We start from the raw sequence: 19975 nt of genomic DNA on the forward strand, positions 1-19975 counted from the left end.
GTGGCGCAGTGCTTGAGAGTCTGCCTGCCAATGCAGGGGACAAGGGTTCGTGCCCCAGTCCGGGAAGATCCCACATGCCACGGAGGGGCTGGGCCTGTGAGCCATGGCCACTGAGCCTGCGCGTCCGGAGCCTGTGCTCCGCAACGGGAGAGGCCACAACAGTGAGAGGCCCGTGTACCGAAAAAAAACTATTCTATTAATGAATTTTGGAAAGCAGAGATTAATTATGGGCAGTGAAGAATCCAAATACCCTGACTTATCTTCCTATAAGGCAACCTTGTAAGGCTCTCTATGGAACGACGGATATAAAGGGCTACTCAGCAACTACCGGTTCTTATAACTGGTGGTTATAACGAGGCAGCCAGTTTCTGACAGCTGCCAAATAATTTTCTAGCTGTATTAAGAATCAGAAGGCATTTTTTTCCTATCATCTGTATGTAGAAAATTGTTTCTTACTCCTTCTGATACTATAAAAGAATATTAAATTGGACCATTTTAAATATTTGCCATGAGAGTCATGTGTGATGTTACTAAGTGTCTTGAAGTGACCTTGAACATCAAAGCCCCAAGAAAAGCATACAGCCCTCCCCACTGGTTGGGGCTAGAGACTTGACTAGAGTGTTTGCCAGGGTTGAAACCAGGGAATCAAACAGGGCTCAAATAAGCATATTTGCCGGGGCTAGGGGATCAACTAGAACGTTCACCACAGCTAGGACACGACAAGGAATTCTACCAGGGACTCAACCTGAATGTTTCCAAGAGGTTCTAATTAGGGAATAACTTGGCATGTTTCCCAGGGCTGGGGAAATCACTTGCCATGTATGCCAATTTGCTGGGACTAAGGATATGACCATGGACTCATCCAGGATATTTGCTGAGACAGGAGCTCTCCCCACATGTTCACCAGTACTGGGGCTAAGGGTATGGCCCACACGGTTGGGAGATAAGTTACATGTCATAATACTGAGTAAACAAGTAAATGCACTGAGGTTAAGTGGGAAGCCAGGTTTCTTACTGTTGGAAAAGGGAGCTACAAATATGGACACAGAAAATAAATCCTATGATGTTACATTGGAATTGGAGATATCTATCAGTAGATGACTAAAGTGATGAGAGAAGGGAAGGAGAGAGATTACTTTTGTTAAGTCTAAATCTAATCATGAGGAAACATGAGATAAACTCAAAGTGACGGATTCTATACAGCAAGTGGCTGTACTATTCAAAAATATGAAGGTCGTGAAAGATAAGGAAAGACAAAGAAACTGTTCCACACTGAAAAAAACTGAACAGACTTGACAAATAAATGCAATGATAAAATGTTAATTTCCTGATGATTATACTATGGTTATATAGGAGAGTATCACTGTTTTTAGGAAATACACACTGAAGTAAAGGGGCATCATGTCTGAATATTTAATCTCGAAATGGTTCAGAAAAAAAGTGTGTGCTTGTGTGTGTGTGTGTGTGTGTGTGTGTGTGTGTAGTGTGCAAAGAGAGAGAATGATAAGTCAAATGTGGTAAAATGTTAACTACAGAGGCTTATGAAGGAAATATGGGAGTTTTGTAGTATTTTAACTTTACAGTCACTTTGAAATTACATTTAAAAATTTTAAAGCATATAAACCAAGGTCAAGGCAAGATTCAGACTTCAACAACAATGTTATGTGAGTATTATTTTTACATTCAGAGTCTGTGGCTCTTGGCCTAGTTTAAAATAATAATAATTACACCTAAAGAGAATAAATCTATCCAAAATCCATCCAAGTTTTAATGTTTCAGTATCACTTAAATTTTTTTCACAGTACATTAGAAGAAAAGTGTATTTTATAACTAGTCTCAGATTCATTTCTCAAGGAAGCAATTTCAAGTCTTCAAAGGTACTATATGATTCTAATATGTCAGTCCATTACATTTAGCTAGCAACATCAGACACAACTGAAGCACTTATTCATTTCACTGAACTCACCATGTGTAGATGGAGAGATTTGGTAAGGTCTAGCATGCTAGAATCAATTAACATTAACAATTTCCTTCGAATATCAGCTGCTCTAAATGACACAGTATTGGCCTGAGCAGTGGTTACACACATACACAAGAACTTGAGCATATCTAAAAAAAGTAGATCTTGCTTTGACAGATGTTCTTCAGCTAAAGGATTCATGGCACCTAAAAATAAAAAGCGCTTATTAAGACTAAGAGAGGTGTACAACAAATACATACATTGAACATTAACACAAATATCTTCCCCTTGAACAAGAAAAAAAAAGAGTTTAAAATATATGGAAAGCAAAATTATGATGAAATTGATTACACACTAAAAGCTTCAAAATTCTTCATAAAAGGTTACCCTAGGATTCTGTCATCAATAAATAATCTATGGAAAAATCTATATAGACAAATATTCACTGCAATACTGTTAGAAAGGAATCTAAATTTCTGACAATAAAAAAGTGGTCCAGTGGTTAAGAATCCACCTTCCAATTCAGGGGAAGCCAGTTCGATCCCTGGTCGGGGAACTAAGATCCCACATGCCATGGGGCAACTAAGCCCACACACCTCAACTAGGGAGCCCATGTGCCGCAAACTACAGAGCCCACATGATCTGGAGCCCACGCATCAAAACTACAGAGCCCACACGCTCTGGAGCTCACGCACAACTAGAGAGAAGCCCGCGTGCCGCAACAAAGAGCCCACACCACAATGAAAGATCCTGTATGCCGCAACAAAGATCCCGCGTGCTGCAACTACGACCTGACCCAGCCAAAAAATAAAAAATAAATAAGTAAGTTAATAAAAAAAGTGGTCTAGTAAATTATGGTACGTATGTTAATTGGGATATTATAGAGCCATTAAAAAGTATGATTATCAATGGCACAAGTACCTAAATGAAAAAAATGCTTACAGTTATGTTAAAAGAAAACAGACAAGGTATAAAAAGGCATTTGAATGTTGATGCTGATTATAATATTAAAAGGGTCTATGTAGAATAACAGAAAAAGGTAAACAATGATGGCATTATGGGTGCTTTTGCACTATCCTGCTTTCTATTTTCCAAATAACCTATTATGTTTTTATTTATTTAATAATTATTTTAAATTCCCCCATGAAGAATAAAATAGGAAACTAATAAATTCAATTAAAAATCAGGGAATTCTAAAGTGTATAGAGGTGAACAATCCCAATAGACTATACAAAAAGGAAATAAAATGAGCATAAAATTAGTATCTATGAGGCCTTTCATAATACCAAACCAATGTAAAGAGGTAAAAAAAAAAAAAATCCCATGCAGTAAAAATATATTTACCAATAGTAATTTGGCTCTCTCCAGATTCATTTGCATCAATAGCACTACTAGCAGGGTAATCATTAAATAGACTCATGGATGACTGATCCTCCATCTCCATTAGATTTTCATCAGTACCATCTTCCACTGATTCTACTTCTCCAAAGTCAAATGGCTTTTTGATAATGGATACCTTCAAATAAGAGAAAGAAAGACGTTCCAAGTTGGCTTCTTTCAGAAGCATGCTGTCGTTAAAATTGACCTAATCAAACAATTCAAGATTCAAGTGTCTGAAACCCTGTGGTATTATTTCTATTAAATGTCCTGCAACAGGAAAACATATATAAACTGTATTGTCTACACAGAATAATACACAATCTTTACAAATGATTTCTTATGTTAAGTTTCATACTACCCCAAATTGATGAGGGTGTAGGTAAAATTATAAATTGGTAAGACTATTTTGGAGGACAATGACATTATCCATCAAAAAGTAAAATTTACATTCCTTTTGAACAAGCAATTTCAATTCTAGAATTTATCCTACATCCTTCATAGGCACAAACAGAAGGAGATGAAAGTATAAGAAATTTACTGCAGAACTCTTTGTAAAAAAAAAAAATCATTTAAAATTTTAATTAAGATTAGTTGGGTTAAAAAACATATATACTATTCCCATATATAATGAAATACCATGGTACTGCCAAAAAAAAAAAAGTATATATAGGTATAGCCCTATGTATAGCAACATGGAAAAATGACCAAGTTTTATTATTAAATGAAAATACTCAAGTTACAGAATATTCTTTCACTCATTAAATATTTGAATATCTACTATGGGCCAGGCACTGTTCCAGACAAAAAAGTATGTAAGCCCATTTATATGGAAAAAGAAAAATAAATATCACGATGAGAATATGTTGCTTGTCTGGCAAGGTTTTTGTTTTTATTTTTAAGAATAGAGAATTATTTTGAATTTTGGTACAATGTCATACAGAAAAAGGTACTGAGTCCGGATGATTAGTTCCCAATCACTTGGTCTATTATTATTTATTGAGAAATTAACAGCCAAGCACTATGCTAGGTATTGATATTAAGAAGCAATCAAATACATTCCCCCTGCAAACCAAATAACTTTATTTAATTTCCACATTTAAAAACATAACATACCATATACTGTGAGATGCATCCCTTTTCAAGAGAGATTTCAAAGTTATAAAAAGCATCTTAGAATCAACGAAATATGGTAGTAAAATAGGAAGCATACTTACTAAACTTGTACAAATATCTGCAATATCATTCATTAGCTTTGATGTTAATAATCGTAGGAAGAAGCCAGATGCAATCTTATTTGGACTATGCTGTAATTAAGACAAACAAAACACCAGCAAACAAAGAAATAAAAATAAATAATTATTCTTTGCAGATAATATTTTCTCTATCCTGAATGAAATGCAGATTTTCTTTTACACTGGAAATTATCAGAATAAGCATGGATAAAGAGTTTACTATTAGGAGCAAGATATGAATTGCTTCAAAAATACAAACCTCTTTTCTTAAAGTAATAATAACTATAGCAAATATCTTTCATTGAGCATAAACAACATTAAAGTAAAATACCAGCTATTGCCCCTAAACATAAGCAAGCAATAATCATAGCTTAGAGTTTATTCTTCCACTCTCTCCTTCCCCACTTATACCAAAACATAAAAAAAACATTAAAAAAACAAAAATACATGCTGATAATATTGATATATGGCCATGTACTTAACATTAGCTTTAAAAAGTGTTTCTAGTTATTATCAATACTAGTCTGGTCTGGCTCAGCTACCCCTCAGGCCTGCTCCAAATCAAAACAAAGATTACACACAGTAGCACCCTTTCTACCAAATGTTATGTAAGACTACCTTGGCAAAAGAGAGTAATGTATGTGCTAGAACTGTTTATCTTTGCAGTGCCCACTAGCCCTCGTGTACTGGTATGCACATCACATACTTAGTAGTCAACAAGTTTTTATTAAATAAATGAAAATACACTGGCAATAAAAGAGTCACCAATTAGTTGTATATTAAAGGGGTAAAATAATCTCAGGAACTTTCCTGAGAAGGTTAGTTTCGTGCAGTTACTTTCATGAGAAATTCATATTACCTGTTGCTTTTTTCCTCTGGATACCACCTTAGTTTACCAATTTAATTTAAAATCAGCATATCAACTTATGAATGGACCCAAAAAACAGTAACAACACCAACCAGTTATCATCCTCCTAAGTAGGCTATGCTGTCAAGTAGGAAGAACATCTTACCTTGGTACAGTTATGTAAGCAATGTGTACATAGATGCATCATATTTCTCAGTGAAACAATTCTAGATTCTTCATTTGTCTTATTTTTAAACAAAGTGATACTTTCTCCTGCATACTGCATTAGAGACTATTAAAAAAAAAAGAAGGAAAAATCCAAATTTCAGTTAAAATCATAGCCTATTGATTGTTTTTTTGTTTTACTTAAGAAGTAAAAGTAATCGTTTTAAGGAGTTATATTTGGTTATAAAATATAATTAAAAATGAACAAATTTTTAAAAACAACAAATCTTATACCCTGTTATCCTTACAAATCACACAACTGACAGAATAGCACCCAGAGATAAAAGTCAGTTTCATGGTTAGAGCCTACTTGATTAACACTCCTGGTTAAGAATTCTTTAGGATAACTGATCCAGGAAAAAATTTTTAAAGTACAGATAAACACCAGTATTTTTGTTAATGAGATTAAATTTTAATGTGATATAATGTCAATTACTGTATTTATAGTTGGCTTAAAATAATTTGAAATTTAAGGAAGGAGATACAATATCATTTCTTCTCAGACTGCATAAATGAAAAAGAAAGAGCTAACCTACATAAAAATTTGTTTTCCAAACAAATACACCAGTTTTCCCAGGAATATATTTCATTCAAATTAATCCAAAACATTATTGACATAAATCTTCCTACCTTGGCTTTCTGGAATAATTCTGATTTGTATGCTTCCTCTTCAGCTATTACACCCACATAACAATAGCAGCCGAGAACACCCACCAAAAGACTTGAACACCGGACAAGCGTTTCTGAATCTGAAGTCTTAAAAGTAAAACCCAAATAAAAAATTTTTATATTTTGTAAGTCATTTCGAGTACTATTATCTTTTGTAAGAGTAAATTTTATGTACATATTAAAAAACAAAAGTTCAGTTAATTGAATTAATAGTGGCATAATTCTGATCATATCTAAAAACATCTGAGGGATCCCTGCAGAGTTGTGATAACCAGGGTTCTCAGGAAAAACAGTAGTATGTCCTAATGGCCAAGTATTATATCTCTTCTTAAAGTGGCTTAATGTACTGCACACACAAGCCCTTAAATATCTGAGGTAAGGAGGAAAGAAAGAAAAAAAACTGATAGGCAAATAAATGTCTGTAACTCTTAGAACATGAGTAGAAGTTAGACTCATAATAAGAGACATTAAAATGACATTTTGAGCTTCTAAGAGATAAGAACCTTGATTTATTCAGCTTTTTAGACTCCTCAGACTAGCACAAGGCATTTTTGCCAGTAGATACTGCTTAACCAATTTTATAGAATTATGTAAGAATGTACAAAGGTTACACAGAAAAATAAAATTTTCATATTTTTCTGTTCTTATATCATATGAAATATCATTTTAGGGGAAAACACGGAAGATCTCATTACTTTGTAATGAAAATGGTTACAACTATAATCCAGAAGTAAGTCAGTAATTAGGGGCAAGATAGAGCAAATAGGCACACTGTCTCTTCTCGGGCTCTTTGTATCATTAATTATGGCTACTGAATCAACTCCTTTGAGTAGCTTGTAGGTTTTATTTTAGTCAACAAATATTTTATCATTTATCATATAACTAAGCACTGCAGAAGATACAAAGATTAATAAAAATTATATGTGCCCATTAATGAGCTTCTAGCATAGTTTAAGAGATATTTGTGTATATGGTACAAAGAAGATGCTAAGTGTCATTTAAAAATAGAAATATTAAGTACTATTAAAATTAAAAGATGTATGGCTGAGATTATCTAAGAAAGGCTTTAGCAAGGATTTTGACATATGGATTATCTGAACACATAGAAATGGGTAGAAAGACACATGAGTTTTGGCAAGAGAACAGCACACACGAAGAGAATTTGTGATTTTAAGAGGACAAAGGAAATGATATGTGAGACATTACTAAAGGAATATGGGTGACTGCTAGTTCATTTATTAATGACTTCTCCCTCTTCAACCAAAATCTATTAGATTAGTTTATATTATGTCCTTTTCTGTTATTGTAATATTTCCCTCCTCTGTACTGAGGTTCTTTTTCATCAAACAACCACTATGCTCAAAACCTTTATTACTACGCATCAACTCACACAAAGAATTCTACTTCTTTAATGTCTATGAGAATTCCTGGTAAAAGAAAATAGTCAAATTGTTTTTCTTCAGTTTTCCTTTTTTTCATGCTAAATTTTCCCTATATGTAGCCACGTGCTACTACTTTGCTTTTAAAATTAAGCTTCCTAACAGTCTACCAAAGTAGAATCAAATATAGGATTTAGTTTGTTTTGAAAATCTCACCTCAGATGAGTAATTATTTAGAAGCTGTTCTGACAATCCCAGAAGATAGCGATCCAGTGATTGCTTAAGATTTTGGTGGACAGAAAAGCGTACACTGGATTGGTGCTTTTCTGTAGTATGTTCTTTCACAATGGTTAAAAAATCCATCTTGTCAAAAGTTGTCTGAAGAAATAGTTCTTCAACTTCTGAGAATGAAGGTTCTTCTGTATCTTTTTGGTGTTGCTCACTTCAAAGAAATAAGATTTTTAATTTGTAAAATCAAATTGTCTATTATTTCACCTTCATATAGCAGCAATCTATTACAAATAAAAACATTAACAGCATCTATATTATTCAAAGACTGCTTATACAATTAGTGAATTATTCTTTTAAATGCTTCTCTTCTTTGGATTTTGATAATTACTTGTATAGAATTTCATTATTCAGTAGCAAATTTTACTAATAAATGGACAAAAAAATAAAAGTTAGTCTCAAAGGCAAATTCAGAAAGTATTAAAAAAAATAATTAACAACAGATATAAACACTAAGAATAACATTATCTGAAAACACTTCCTTTTTTTCACCTTTGATTTCTCCAAAATGTAGATCTTTTTTCATCTTATGCCCTCTGGAGGAAGAATAGGAATCTTCATGCCAGTGAATCATTTTCAGTCACAGTGATAAACATAAGCCTCTTGAGTAAACCAACTAAAATGAGGTTTTTAGATTTATTCTTGTCTCCCCTATCCTCAATTATCATTAGTTTTTAGCAAACAGTCAGATTTTATTTGACATATAAAAATGGGTCACATCTTTAGAGAACTCATTTCCACATGATGTTTATGTTCTTAATAGCCCATCATAAATATAAACTATAGGACATAAAGTACAATTATTGAATTAAAAGAAACTTTTCCCTTGCTAACAGTTATGATTTTTTAATTGACCACTTTAGTTCATAATTTTTAAGATGTAGCTACTATTCTGCTAAAATTATTATCTTTGTTAATTAAAGCTGTATCTTAAAATAACACAGAACTCTATTAGATAACATACCATTCTGGCACACTTTGGAAAAAATTCATTGCAGCTTTACAGTTTTTCATAGTGAGACTCACAAGAATTTTCTCCAGGGCAAGATGAGGAAAATTACTATAAAGTAAAATAAAAATCTTTACTTAGAAGACCAAAAGCCATTTAAAGCATTCTTAAACACCTAGGTTTAGCTATAAATATTGACCTCTAAAATTTGGATCCAAAATTAAAACTACTTTCACCTCTACTGAATTCCTTAACATCTGAAAACAGGATTTAAGGAGCATACATTTCATGTTACTATCATTTTCAACACTTCCTAGAAGCAGGATCATACTAAATTTTTAAAGACCATAAACAATTATAAAATAAAAGTAGGACTTCTCTGATGGTGCAGTGGTTAAGAATCTACCTGCCAATGCAGGGGACATGGGTTCAAACCCTGGTCCAGGAAGATCCCACGTGCTGCAGAGCAACTAAGCTCGTGTGCCACAACTACTGAGCCTGAGCTCTAGAGCCCGTGCGCCACAACCACTGAGCCCACACGTCACAACTACTGAAGCCCACGTGCCCTAGAGCCCATGCGCCACAACTACTGAAGCCTGCACACTCTAGGGCCCGCATGCTACAACTACTGAAGCCCACGTGCCTAGAGCCTGTGCTCCACAACGAAAAGCCACTGCAATGAGAAGCCCGCACACCACAACAAAGAGCAGCCCCTGCTCACTGCAACTAGAGAAAGCCCACACGCAGCAACAAAGACCCAACACAGCCAAAAAATAACAAAATTTTAAAAATAAAAAATTAAAAAAAAATTTTTTTTAAAAGGCATTAAAATAAAATCACTAGGATCCAGAGGTCTGTCCTCCAATCACTCAGTTCCATTTACTGACTGGAAAGGTTAAGTGGGCAAGCTGTTCGCATCCTAGTGCTTAAGTCCCATTTTGGCTTTTTCTCATTTCTTCCCCTCATTAACATATTTCGCCTAGAAGATACTCTCATTATGATTCCAGGATATACATGAGTTGGATATATGTTCAGATGGACCTATTTACAGACGTTCACAAAGAAACGTAAGTGCTCAAAGAACTATATACATATTCTTCATGCACATTCCCCTTATTCTCACTGTCTAGGCAGAGAGAAAAAACAAAGTAAAAGAACTTGGACAAAGATCCAGGCACAAAGATACAGAACACTATAAAAACAAAGGGACTGTTTAACCTCTAGGACTAATTCTGGGAAATCCTGTATGATCACTGTAAAATAAAGCCATCTAATATCAAACAAGAAATGGAGGGCACCTTACAAAACAAAACAAAAGCCAGCAGCATGCTAACTGAACTCAAATTACCTGTGAAGAATTGGAGGCAGCTCTGCACTGTCTTCAAAGTCATCCTCTAACTGACGGAATAAGAGCCATTTCATTATCAATTCCTTTAAAGAAAAATTTCTGTTTACATCATATATATTCTTCTCCATTCCTGTTTTTACTGTTTCTGGAACTACACAGATGGTCAGTGCCAAAGTCAAACAGCATACTGCAGGACTACAGCAAAACAAAGGACAATTAGTATTAAAAGTAAACTCTTTGCATAGAAAACAAACTTATGGTTACCAAAGGGGAAAGGAGGTGGGGGAGGGATAAATTAAGAGTTTGGGATTAGCATATACAAACTATTACATGTAATTTAAAAACAGTCATGTACCACAATGTTCATTGCAGCTCTATTTACAATAGCCAGGACATGGAAGCAACCTAAGTGTCCACTGACAGATGAATGGATAAAGAAGATGTGGCACATATATACAATGGAATATTACTCAGCTATAAAAAGAAACAAACTGAGTTATTTGTAGTGAGGTGGATGGACCTAGAGTCTGTCATACAGAATGAAGTAAGTCAGAAAGAGAAAAACAAATACCGTATGCTAACACATATATATGGAATCTAAAAAAAAAAAAAAAAAAAGTGTTATGAAGAACCTAGGGGCAGGACAGGAATAAAGACACAGACACAGAGAATGGACTTGAGGACACAGGGAGTGGGAAGGGTAAGCTGGGACGAAGTGAGAAAGAAGCATGGACTTATATATACTACCAAATGTAAAATAGATAGCTAGTGGCAAACAGCCACATAGCACACGGAGATCAGCTCCGTGCTTTGTGACCCCCTGGAGGGGTGGATAGGGAGGGTGGGAGGGAGACGCAACAGGGAGGAGATATGGGGATATATGTATATGTATAGCTGATTCACTTTGTTATAAAGCAGAGACTAACACACCATTGTAAAGCAATTATACTCCAATAAAGATGTTAAAAAAAACTATTATATGTAAAATAGATAAACAACAAGGTCCTATTGTATAGCACAGGGAACTATAATCAATATCCTGTAATAAACCATAATGCAAAAGAATATGAAAAAGAATATATATATGTGTGTGAGTGTGTGTATATATACACAGACACACACACATATATATAAAACTGAATCATTTTGCTGTACACCAGAAACTAACACAACATTGTAAATCAACTATACTTCAATTTATAAAAAAGTAAGCTCTTTCAAGGACAGAGACCTTGTCTATCTTATTTACCACTGTGCCTCCAATGCTTAGGGCAGTGCCTGGCATGCTGCAGACATATAGTAAACTTCTATGGACTAAAAGAACACAAAAAAATTCTAAAAAGTCTAACTACATTTGAGAAAATTCTTGATTAAGAACTATCTCTTATTTTAACAGTATGCAGTACTGAAAAAAAATAAAGTTTATGAAGATTGAGCAAAAAATTATTGTCAATTACAAATAAAATATAAACACTTAATTCTTTAAAACTGGCCTTAGTAATCTCTTCACACTTGAAACTAAATTACACTTATTTATTTATTAAGACTTCCCAGACAAACAACAAAAGCATCTGAAACAGAATTTAACATATCTTTAACTGAAGTTAGAAATTACAAAACTCAGGGTGGAAAAAAAAAAAAAAAAAAAAATATATATATATATATATATATGCTGCAAAATAGAATACAATCTATAGTCATCTTTAACTGAAGTTAGAAATTACAAAACTCAGGGTGGAAAAAAAAAAAAAAAAAAAAAATATATATATATATATATATATATATATGCTGCAAAATAGAATACAATCTATAGTCAACTTACCATGAAGGTCTGCAGGCTGACCCAGTAAATAACTTCCAGAATTCTCTGTCAACCTCAACTAAACTGCCTTGAATTATGGCTCCAAGTAAGCCAAAGTTTTCAGCTTGTATTTGTTCAGAACTTATACCACGAAAAGTAATAGACCAAATTTTAATCCAGAGTTTCAATAAATCTGACTTTTGAGAGCTTTCTAGGTTTGATTTCTTGCCTTGACACAATGCAACTTCCATAAGGCATCGTAACACATATGGTGTGTGTTCCCCATGTCGCTGTTGAGGTAGAAGCTGGTGTAGTATCATTAGTAATGGTGACAACTCACAGTTAGGTAAACTTGAAGGATATTTTGATATTAATTGAGTTGCAATCTGTAACCTAAAAAAAGTATAAATAATTTGAAAATTATTCAAATCCATTAAGAGGCTAAAAGAAAATATATAGATATAGTACTCTTATAATATCCTAATTAGAATATTATCATCATCATTTTCCAGACTACTCTCATAATAAACTGGCTCTTAATATTTATTAGGCCCTATTTCCTAAAGTGGCAAGAAGATTGAAAACATTTAGGCTAGCTGGGTAAGCTATCATATTTTGCTTACAGTAACTTTAAATAACTAAATTACCAACATTCTACTTCTTATTTATCGCACACATCCCTGCTCTTTGGCCACCAATAATATTCCTCTAGAACAGGAAAACAAACAAAAACCCCAAAAAACTGTTTTCCCTTGACGTTAATTCAGTTAATTCAATAAGTATTTGCTGCGAGTTCTCTAAAATGCGTGCTACTTAAGAATAGGAACTATATCTTGTTCACCCTCTAACCCTTATGCTTGGCACATAGTAGGTGTTCAATAAATAACTTCACTAAGTGGACAAATTGAAGAATATGAAATTGGCAACATCAACTACAGAAAATTTAGCAATAGGTATCTAAATCAATACGATTTCCTCCCACAACTCAATTATATTTAAACATTACATCAACAGGGGAAAAATCAGAGCACTGTTAACAAAAGTATGACTGTAATCTACAAATTTCTAACTGTCCTTACACAAGCTGCTTAACCTTTCTCAGTTGCAGTTGTCTTTTTGGTAAAGCAAAAAGGCTGAGCTGCATGAATTCTACAGATTCCTAACAGACCTAATATTTTGTGATTCCAAAGAATTCCACAATTTATTTAATTACTTAAATAACTGCAAATGCTATATGAGACTAAAGAACAGAGCAAATGGAACTTCCTGGGCGGCGTAATGGTTAAGAATCTGCCTGCCAACGCAGGGGACATGGGCTCGAGCCCTGGTCTGGGAAGATTCCCACATGCCACAGAGCAACTAAGCCCGTGTGCCACAACTACTGAGCCTGCGCTCTATAGCCTGTGAGCCACAATTACTGAGCCCACGTGCCACAACTACTGAAGCCCATGCACCTAGAGCCCATGCTCCACAACAAGAGAAGCCACCTCAATGAGAAGCCCACGCACCACAAAGAAGGGTAGTCCCCACTCACTGAAACTAGAGAAAACCCTGTGCGCAGCAACGAAGACCCAACGCAACCAAAAATAAATAAATAAATTTTAAAAAAAGAACAAAGCAAATAGTAAAAAATAACCTTTATCATGGCATAAGGTCCAAATTATTCTGTGATTTCTGAATACTATCTTTAATTTCTTCCTAATTCTATTAGAAGGTGCCAAGCATGGTAAAATCTCTTTGTGTTGAGGTATACAACTCAGTGAATTCCATGAGGTACACAGTACCGATCGCCTACCAAGCAGCCATTCTCCCTCTTCCTTACTATGGCAATATGCTTAGGAAAGGTGCCCTATTCCTGGCCTCCAGCAGATGAGCCATGGTGGTTGATCTCACATGTCCTAGTAATCACCTTCCCCTTTGTCAGTCATTGCTTTGGGAGTTACCTAGTTCTGGCCAGGCCAATGAGGTAAAGGAATCTACTGGGGGTCTTATGAGAAAAATTAATGAGACTAAAATGATACTGAAAAGAGAAAAAACAATATTTTACCAAGGCACAACGTCAAAATCATTCTGTGACTTCTGAAGATGATCTTTTATTACTTCCCAGCCTAATTCTATTTTTCTCTTTTTGCAAGGTGCATTGTTATCACTAAATTCTCTTTGTGTGGTTGTGTAAGACTGAGAAATCTCCAAAGATCTAGTATCTTCATTAAAAACCTATAAAACAACAAAAGGAAAACCTATTTTTTTAATACTGCTATTGTTTCTAATAGTTCATTAGGAAAAAATGTTCCTTCTTAGATGAAGATACAGGTTAGTCATAAAGCAAGAGTAATAAACTACAGAAATATATGAATATGAAAATATGGTAACAAACATTTTGCAGACAGTAATGGCTCTCTAGAAAGCAGATATTACCAAGTAAGTTATTAGTTTTAGTTCCTGGGAAACTTTACTGAAAGCACCAAAACATCTAAAAGTAAAGCAAAAACCTCTATTTTCAAAGATATTAAATCATAAACTTAGTGTTAAGAAAATATTTGACATGTGAAATTATCCTAGGATGGTAACCAAATCTCTGGGGAAAAGTTTTACTTAAGAAACATTGTCTCATTCATTTACTTCTGCTCTGATCTTTATGATTTATTTCCTTCTACTAACTTTGGGTTTCGTTTGTTCTTTCTCTACCTCCTTTAGATGTAAGGTTAGGTTGTTTATTTGAGATTTTTCTTGTTTTCTGAGGTCAAACTTCCCTCTTAGAACTGCTTTTGATATGTCCCATAGGTTTTAGACAAATGAAATAAGAGACTAAAAAAATAATAGAAAAGATCAATGAAACTAAAAGCTGGTTCTTCAAAAAGATAAACAAAATTGATAAGCCTTTAGGAAGACTCATCAAGAAAAAAAAGGGAGAGGGCCCAAATCAATATAATCAGAAACGAAAAAGAAGTTACAACTGACACCACAGAAATACAAAGGATCGTAAGAGACTACTACAAACAGCTATATGCCAATAAAGTGGACAACCTAGAAGAAACAGACAAATTCTTAGAAAGGTACAATCTCCCAAGACTGAACCAGGAAGAAATAGAAAATGTGAACAGACCAAAAACCAGTAATGAAATTGAATCAGTAATTTTAAAACTCCCAACAAAAAAAGTCCAGCAACAGACGGCTTCACAGGTAAATTCTACAAACATTTAGAGACTTAACACCTATCCTGAAACTATTCCAAAAAACTGCAGAGGAAGGAACAATTCTGAACTATGAGGCCAGCATCACCCTGATATCAAAACCAGACAAAGATATCACAAAAAAAGAAAATTATAGGCCAATATCACTGATGAACATAGGTGCAAAAATCCTCAACAAAATACTAGCAAAACGAATCCAACAATACAGTAAAAGGATCATACCCGGGACGTCCCTGGTGGCGCAGTGGTTAAGAATCCGCCTGCCAATGCAGGGGACACGGGTTCGAGCCCTGGTCCAGGAAGAACCCACATGCCGCAGAGCAACTAAGCCCATGTGTCACAACTACTGAACCTGTGCTCTAGAGCTTGTAAGCCACAACTACTGAAGCCAATGCACCTAGAACCTGTGCTTCGCAACAAGAGAAGCCACCACAATGAGAAGCCTGCGCACCGCAACAAAGAGTAGCCCCCATTCTCCGCAACTAGAGAAAGCCTGCATGCAGCAATGAAGACCCACCCAACACAGCCATAAATCAATCAATAAATAAAAATTTATACATATAAAAAAAGGATCATACCCCATGATCAAGTGGGATTTACCCCAGGGATGCAAGGATTTCTCAATATTTGCAAATCAATCAATATGATATACCACATTAACAAACTGAAAAATAAAAACCATATGATCATCTCAATAGATACCAAAAAGCTTTGGATAAAATTCAACATCCATTTATAATAAAAACTTTCCAGAAAGCAAGCATAGAGGGTATATATCTCAGCATAATAAAGTCCATATATAACAAACCCACAGCTAACATCATACTCAATGGTGAAAAGCTGAACGTATTTCCTCTAAGATCAGGAACAAGACAAGGATGTCCACTCTTGCCACTTTTCTTCAACATAGTTTTGGAAGTCCTAGCCACAGCAATCAGAGAAGAAAAAGAAATAAAAGGAATCCAAATTGGAAAAGAAGAAGTAAAACTGTCACTGCAGATGACATGATATTATACATAGAAAACCCTAAAGATGCTACCAAAAAACTACTAGAGCTCATCAAGGAACTGCATAAAGTCGCAGGATACAAAATTAATATACAGAAATCTGTAGCAATTCTATACATTAATGAAATATCAGAAAGAGAAATTAAGGAAACAATCCCATTTACCTTGCATTAAAAAGAATAAAATACCTAGAATAAAACTTTTGCCTACAGGAGACAAAAGACTTGTCCTTGGAAAACTGTAAGACTGTGATGAAAGAAACTGAAGACGACACAAACAGATGGAAAGATATACTGTGTCCTTGGATTGGAAGAATCAACATTGTTAAAATGACCATATTACCCAAGGCAATCTACAGATTCAATGCAATCCCTATCAAAATACCAATGGCATTTTTTACAGAACCACAGAACAAATAACTTTAAAATTTGTATGGAAACACAAAAGACCCCAAATAGCCAAAACAGTCTTGAGAAAGAAGAACAGAGCTGGAAGAATCACACTCCCTGACTTCAGACTATACAGACTACAAAGCTACAGTAATCAAAACAGTGTGGTACTGGCACAAAAACAGACACATAGATCAATGTAACAGGATAGAGAGCCCAGAAATAAACCCATGCACTTATGGTCAATTAATCTATGACAAAGGAGGCAAGAATATACAATGGAGAAAAGACAGTCTCTTCAATAAGTGGTGCTGGGAAAACTGGACAGCTACATGTAAAAGAATGAAATTAAAACGTCCTCTTATACCATATACAAAAATAAAATGAATTAAAGACATAAATGTAAGACTGAATACTGTAAAACTAGATGAAAACACAGGCAGAACAACCTCTGATGTAAGTCACAGCAATACTTTTTTGGATTCATCTCCTAAAGAAAAGGAAATAAAAGCAAAAATAAGCAAATGGGACCCAATTAAACTCACAAGCTTTTGCACAGCAAAGGAAACTATCCAGTGAATGAAAAGACAACCTACTGAATGGGAGAAAATGTTTGCAAATAATATGACCGATAAGGCGTTAATATTCACACATATAAACAGCTCATACAACTCAACATCAAACAAACAACATTATTAAAAAATGGACAGAAGACCTGAACATACATTTTTCCAAAGAGGAAACGAAGATGACCAACAGGCACATGAAAGGATGCTCAACATGCTAATCATCAGGAAAATGCAAATCAAAACCATAATATCACTTCACACCTGTCAGAATGGTTATCATGGTTATCATCAAAAAGAACACAAATAAAAAAGTGGCAAGGATGTGGAGAAAAGGGATCTCTCATACACTGTTGGGGGGACTGTAAATTGGTGCAGCTAATGTGGAAAACACTATGGAGGTTTCTCAAAAAACTAAAATTAAAATTACCATATGACCCAGTAAAACTCTCCTGGGTATATATCCAACAAAAACAAAAACACTAATTCAAAAAGATACATGCACCCAATGTTCACAGCAGCATCAATTGCCAAGATATGGAAGCAACTTCAGTGTCCATCAAGAGATGAATGGATAAAGATTGGTGAGTGTATATACATACATATATATATATGTATGTATATACACATACACACACACACACAAAAGACTACTTACTACTCAGCCACAAAAAAAGAAAGAAGTTCTGCCATTTGCAGCAACACGGATAGACTTGGAGGGCGTTATGCTAAGTGAAATAAGTCGGACAGAGAGACAAATACTGTATGATATCACTTACATGTGGAATCTAAAAAACACAACAAACTAGTGAATATAACAAAAAAGATGCAGACTCACAGAAACAGAGAACAAACCAGTGGTTACCAGTGGGGGATGGGGGGTAACAAACTACTGAGTGGGAGTTTATTGTAAGGAGGTATTGTACAACACAGGGAATATAGACAATATTTTGTAATAACTGTAAATGGAGTATAACCTTTAAAAATTGCATAAATTTTAAAATTTCTTCTATGGAGGAAAAAAAACATTAAGCCATCAACTGATGAATGGGTAAACAAAATGTAATATATCCATACAATTGAATATTACTCAGCGATAAAAAAGAATGAAATACTGATTCATGGTACGACATGGAAGAACCTTGAAAACATTATGCTTAGTGAAAGAAGCCAGACACAAAAGACCACACATCGTATGATTCAATTTATATGAAATGTCCAAAACAGGCAAATCCACAGAGGCACAAAGTAGATTAGTGGCTGGTTGCTAGAACTGGAAGCTGGGAATTGAGGCTGACTGCTAATAGGTACAAAGTTTGTTTTGGCAGTGATGGAAATGCTCTGGAATTAGTGGTGATGGTTGCACAACAGAGTGAAAATGCTAAAAACCACTGAATTACACCCTTTAAAATAATGAATTTTATGTCATGTGACTTCTAAATCAGGAAAAAAACAAAGAAAGAAAACACATAGGGTTAGGATAATCTTATTGCCTGTAGACAGTTTTCTTAAGAAGGGAAAAGTTCATCATCAGTTTTCCCTAAGTTTATACCTGCAAGATAGTTACCTCTTAAGTTAGAAGGGCAATGCTAAATATTTATGGTGTTTTGAAAGGAATAGTTACATGTACAGAGTAATTTTACAGGCTTTTTACAGGCCCAATAAAAGGAGAATTAATGGGAAATTTTAAAATGTGACAAGATCTACTATACCTGGTGACAAATATCTGCCATCAATTCAATCAAGTTTTCCTTGACAGCAATATTACGAGATCCTGAAGAATATTTCCCTCTGCTTCCTATATGACTTATTTCATTAACTAGCAGATCATATACATTGTATAAGATACTCTTCCACTTTCTTGATTCATAGGCACCTGTAATTTTTTAAAATAATTAAATTAAAATATAATTTATATGTACAATCCATTTGCACTGCCAACTCTCACAAAACTATTCAGCTGTTAAGGTGGAAACAACATTAGAAGACATCTGGTCCAGCCTATTTAGTACTAATGGCTCTTCTGACAATATCCTTGACAAGCTCTACTTCATAATGATGTCCATTTCACACTCAGTTAACTGTTCCGTATTCTGATCTAACTATCTCTAACCAATTCAATCAAAATCTCAAACGTTCTTTAATTTCTTCTCTCCCCTAAAGCAAATTAATACTTTACCTCTTTTACATAAGGACCAACTTCTCTGTATGTCTTTAAGAGAAAAACATTACCAGTTCCTTCAACAAGTGTACAAATAACATGTTATCCAGACTTATCATCATCCCAGTCATCTTCCCTAGACACACTCCAGTCAACTTATGTCCCTCTTAAAATGATGACTCTACAAAATCTGGTAAGCATAATATTCCCAACCGTGATCTAACGAGTATGGGGAACAATGGGGCTGTTTCCTCCCACAAAACGAAGAACCTATTTAAAATCTATTAATGAATTTAAATAATCTATTAAAGAACCTAATAAAATCTATTAATGTATACTAAAACTATATTAGTGTTTCTGACAGCCTCATCATCTGCCAATTTTCAATTTATCCTAAAAATGCACTTAACTAAAACCCTAAACATGTCTCACCATCTCTCTCTTTTTTTTTTTTTTTTTGCGGTACGCGGGCCTCTCACTGTAGTGGCCTCTCCTGTTGCGGAGCACAGGCTCCAGACGCGCAGGCTCAGCGGCCATGGCTCACGGGCCCAGCCGCTCCGCGGCATGTGGGATCTTCCCG

General features: G+C 34.7%; 1 protein-coding gene across 8 annotated transcripts in view; it reads right to left on the reverse strand.

Moving 5' to 3' along the window:
- The window catches only part of ATM (ATM serine/threonine kinase), a 139292-nt gene that overhangs the window by 99439 nt on the left and 19878 nt on the right, over positions 1 to 19975 (reverse strand). For 7 of the 8 annotated variants that reach the window (XM_028500941.1, XM_007110688.3, XM_007110689.3 and 4 more), the window contains 11 exons: positions 18947 to 19110; positions 14126 to 14295; positions 12100 to 12471; positions 10278 to 10472; positions 8945 to 9040; positions 7909 to 8134; positions 6275 to 6400; positions 5586 to 5711; positions 4555 to 4644; positions 3305 to 3476; positions 1967 to 2166 (listed from right to left, as the gene is read on the reverse strand). In XM_028500941.1, coding sequence (XP_028356742.1) covers positions 1967 to 2166; positions 3305 to 3476; positions 4555 to 4644; positions 5586 to 5711; positions 6275 to 6400; positions 7909 to 8134; positions 8945 to 9040; positions 10278 to 10472; positions 12100 to 12471; positions 14126 to 14295; positions 18947 to 19110 — 1937 coding nt within the window. Of the gene's footprint in view, positions 1 to 1966; positions 2167 to 3304; positions 3477 to 4554; positions 4645 to 5585; positions 5712 to 6274; positions 6401 to 7908; positions 8135 to 8472; positions 8517 to 8944; positions 9041 to 10277; positions 10473 to 12099; positions 12472 to 14125; positions 14296 to 18946; positions 19111 to 19975 lie in introns of those variants that run through there. The other variant, XM_055078802.1, reaches the window with a different exon arrangement.

The sequence above is a fragment of the Physeter macrocephalus genome, chromosome 16 (assembly GCF_002837175.3).
Source record: "Physeter macrocephalus isolate SW-GA chromosome 16, ASM283717v5, whole genome shotgun sequence".
NCBI classification, from domain to species: domain Eukaryota; kingdom Metazoa; phylum Chordata; class Mammalia; order Artiodactyla; family Physeteridae; genus Physeter; species Physeter macrocephalus.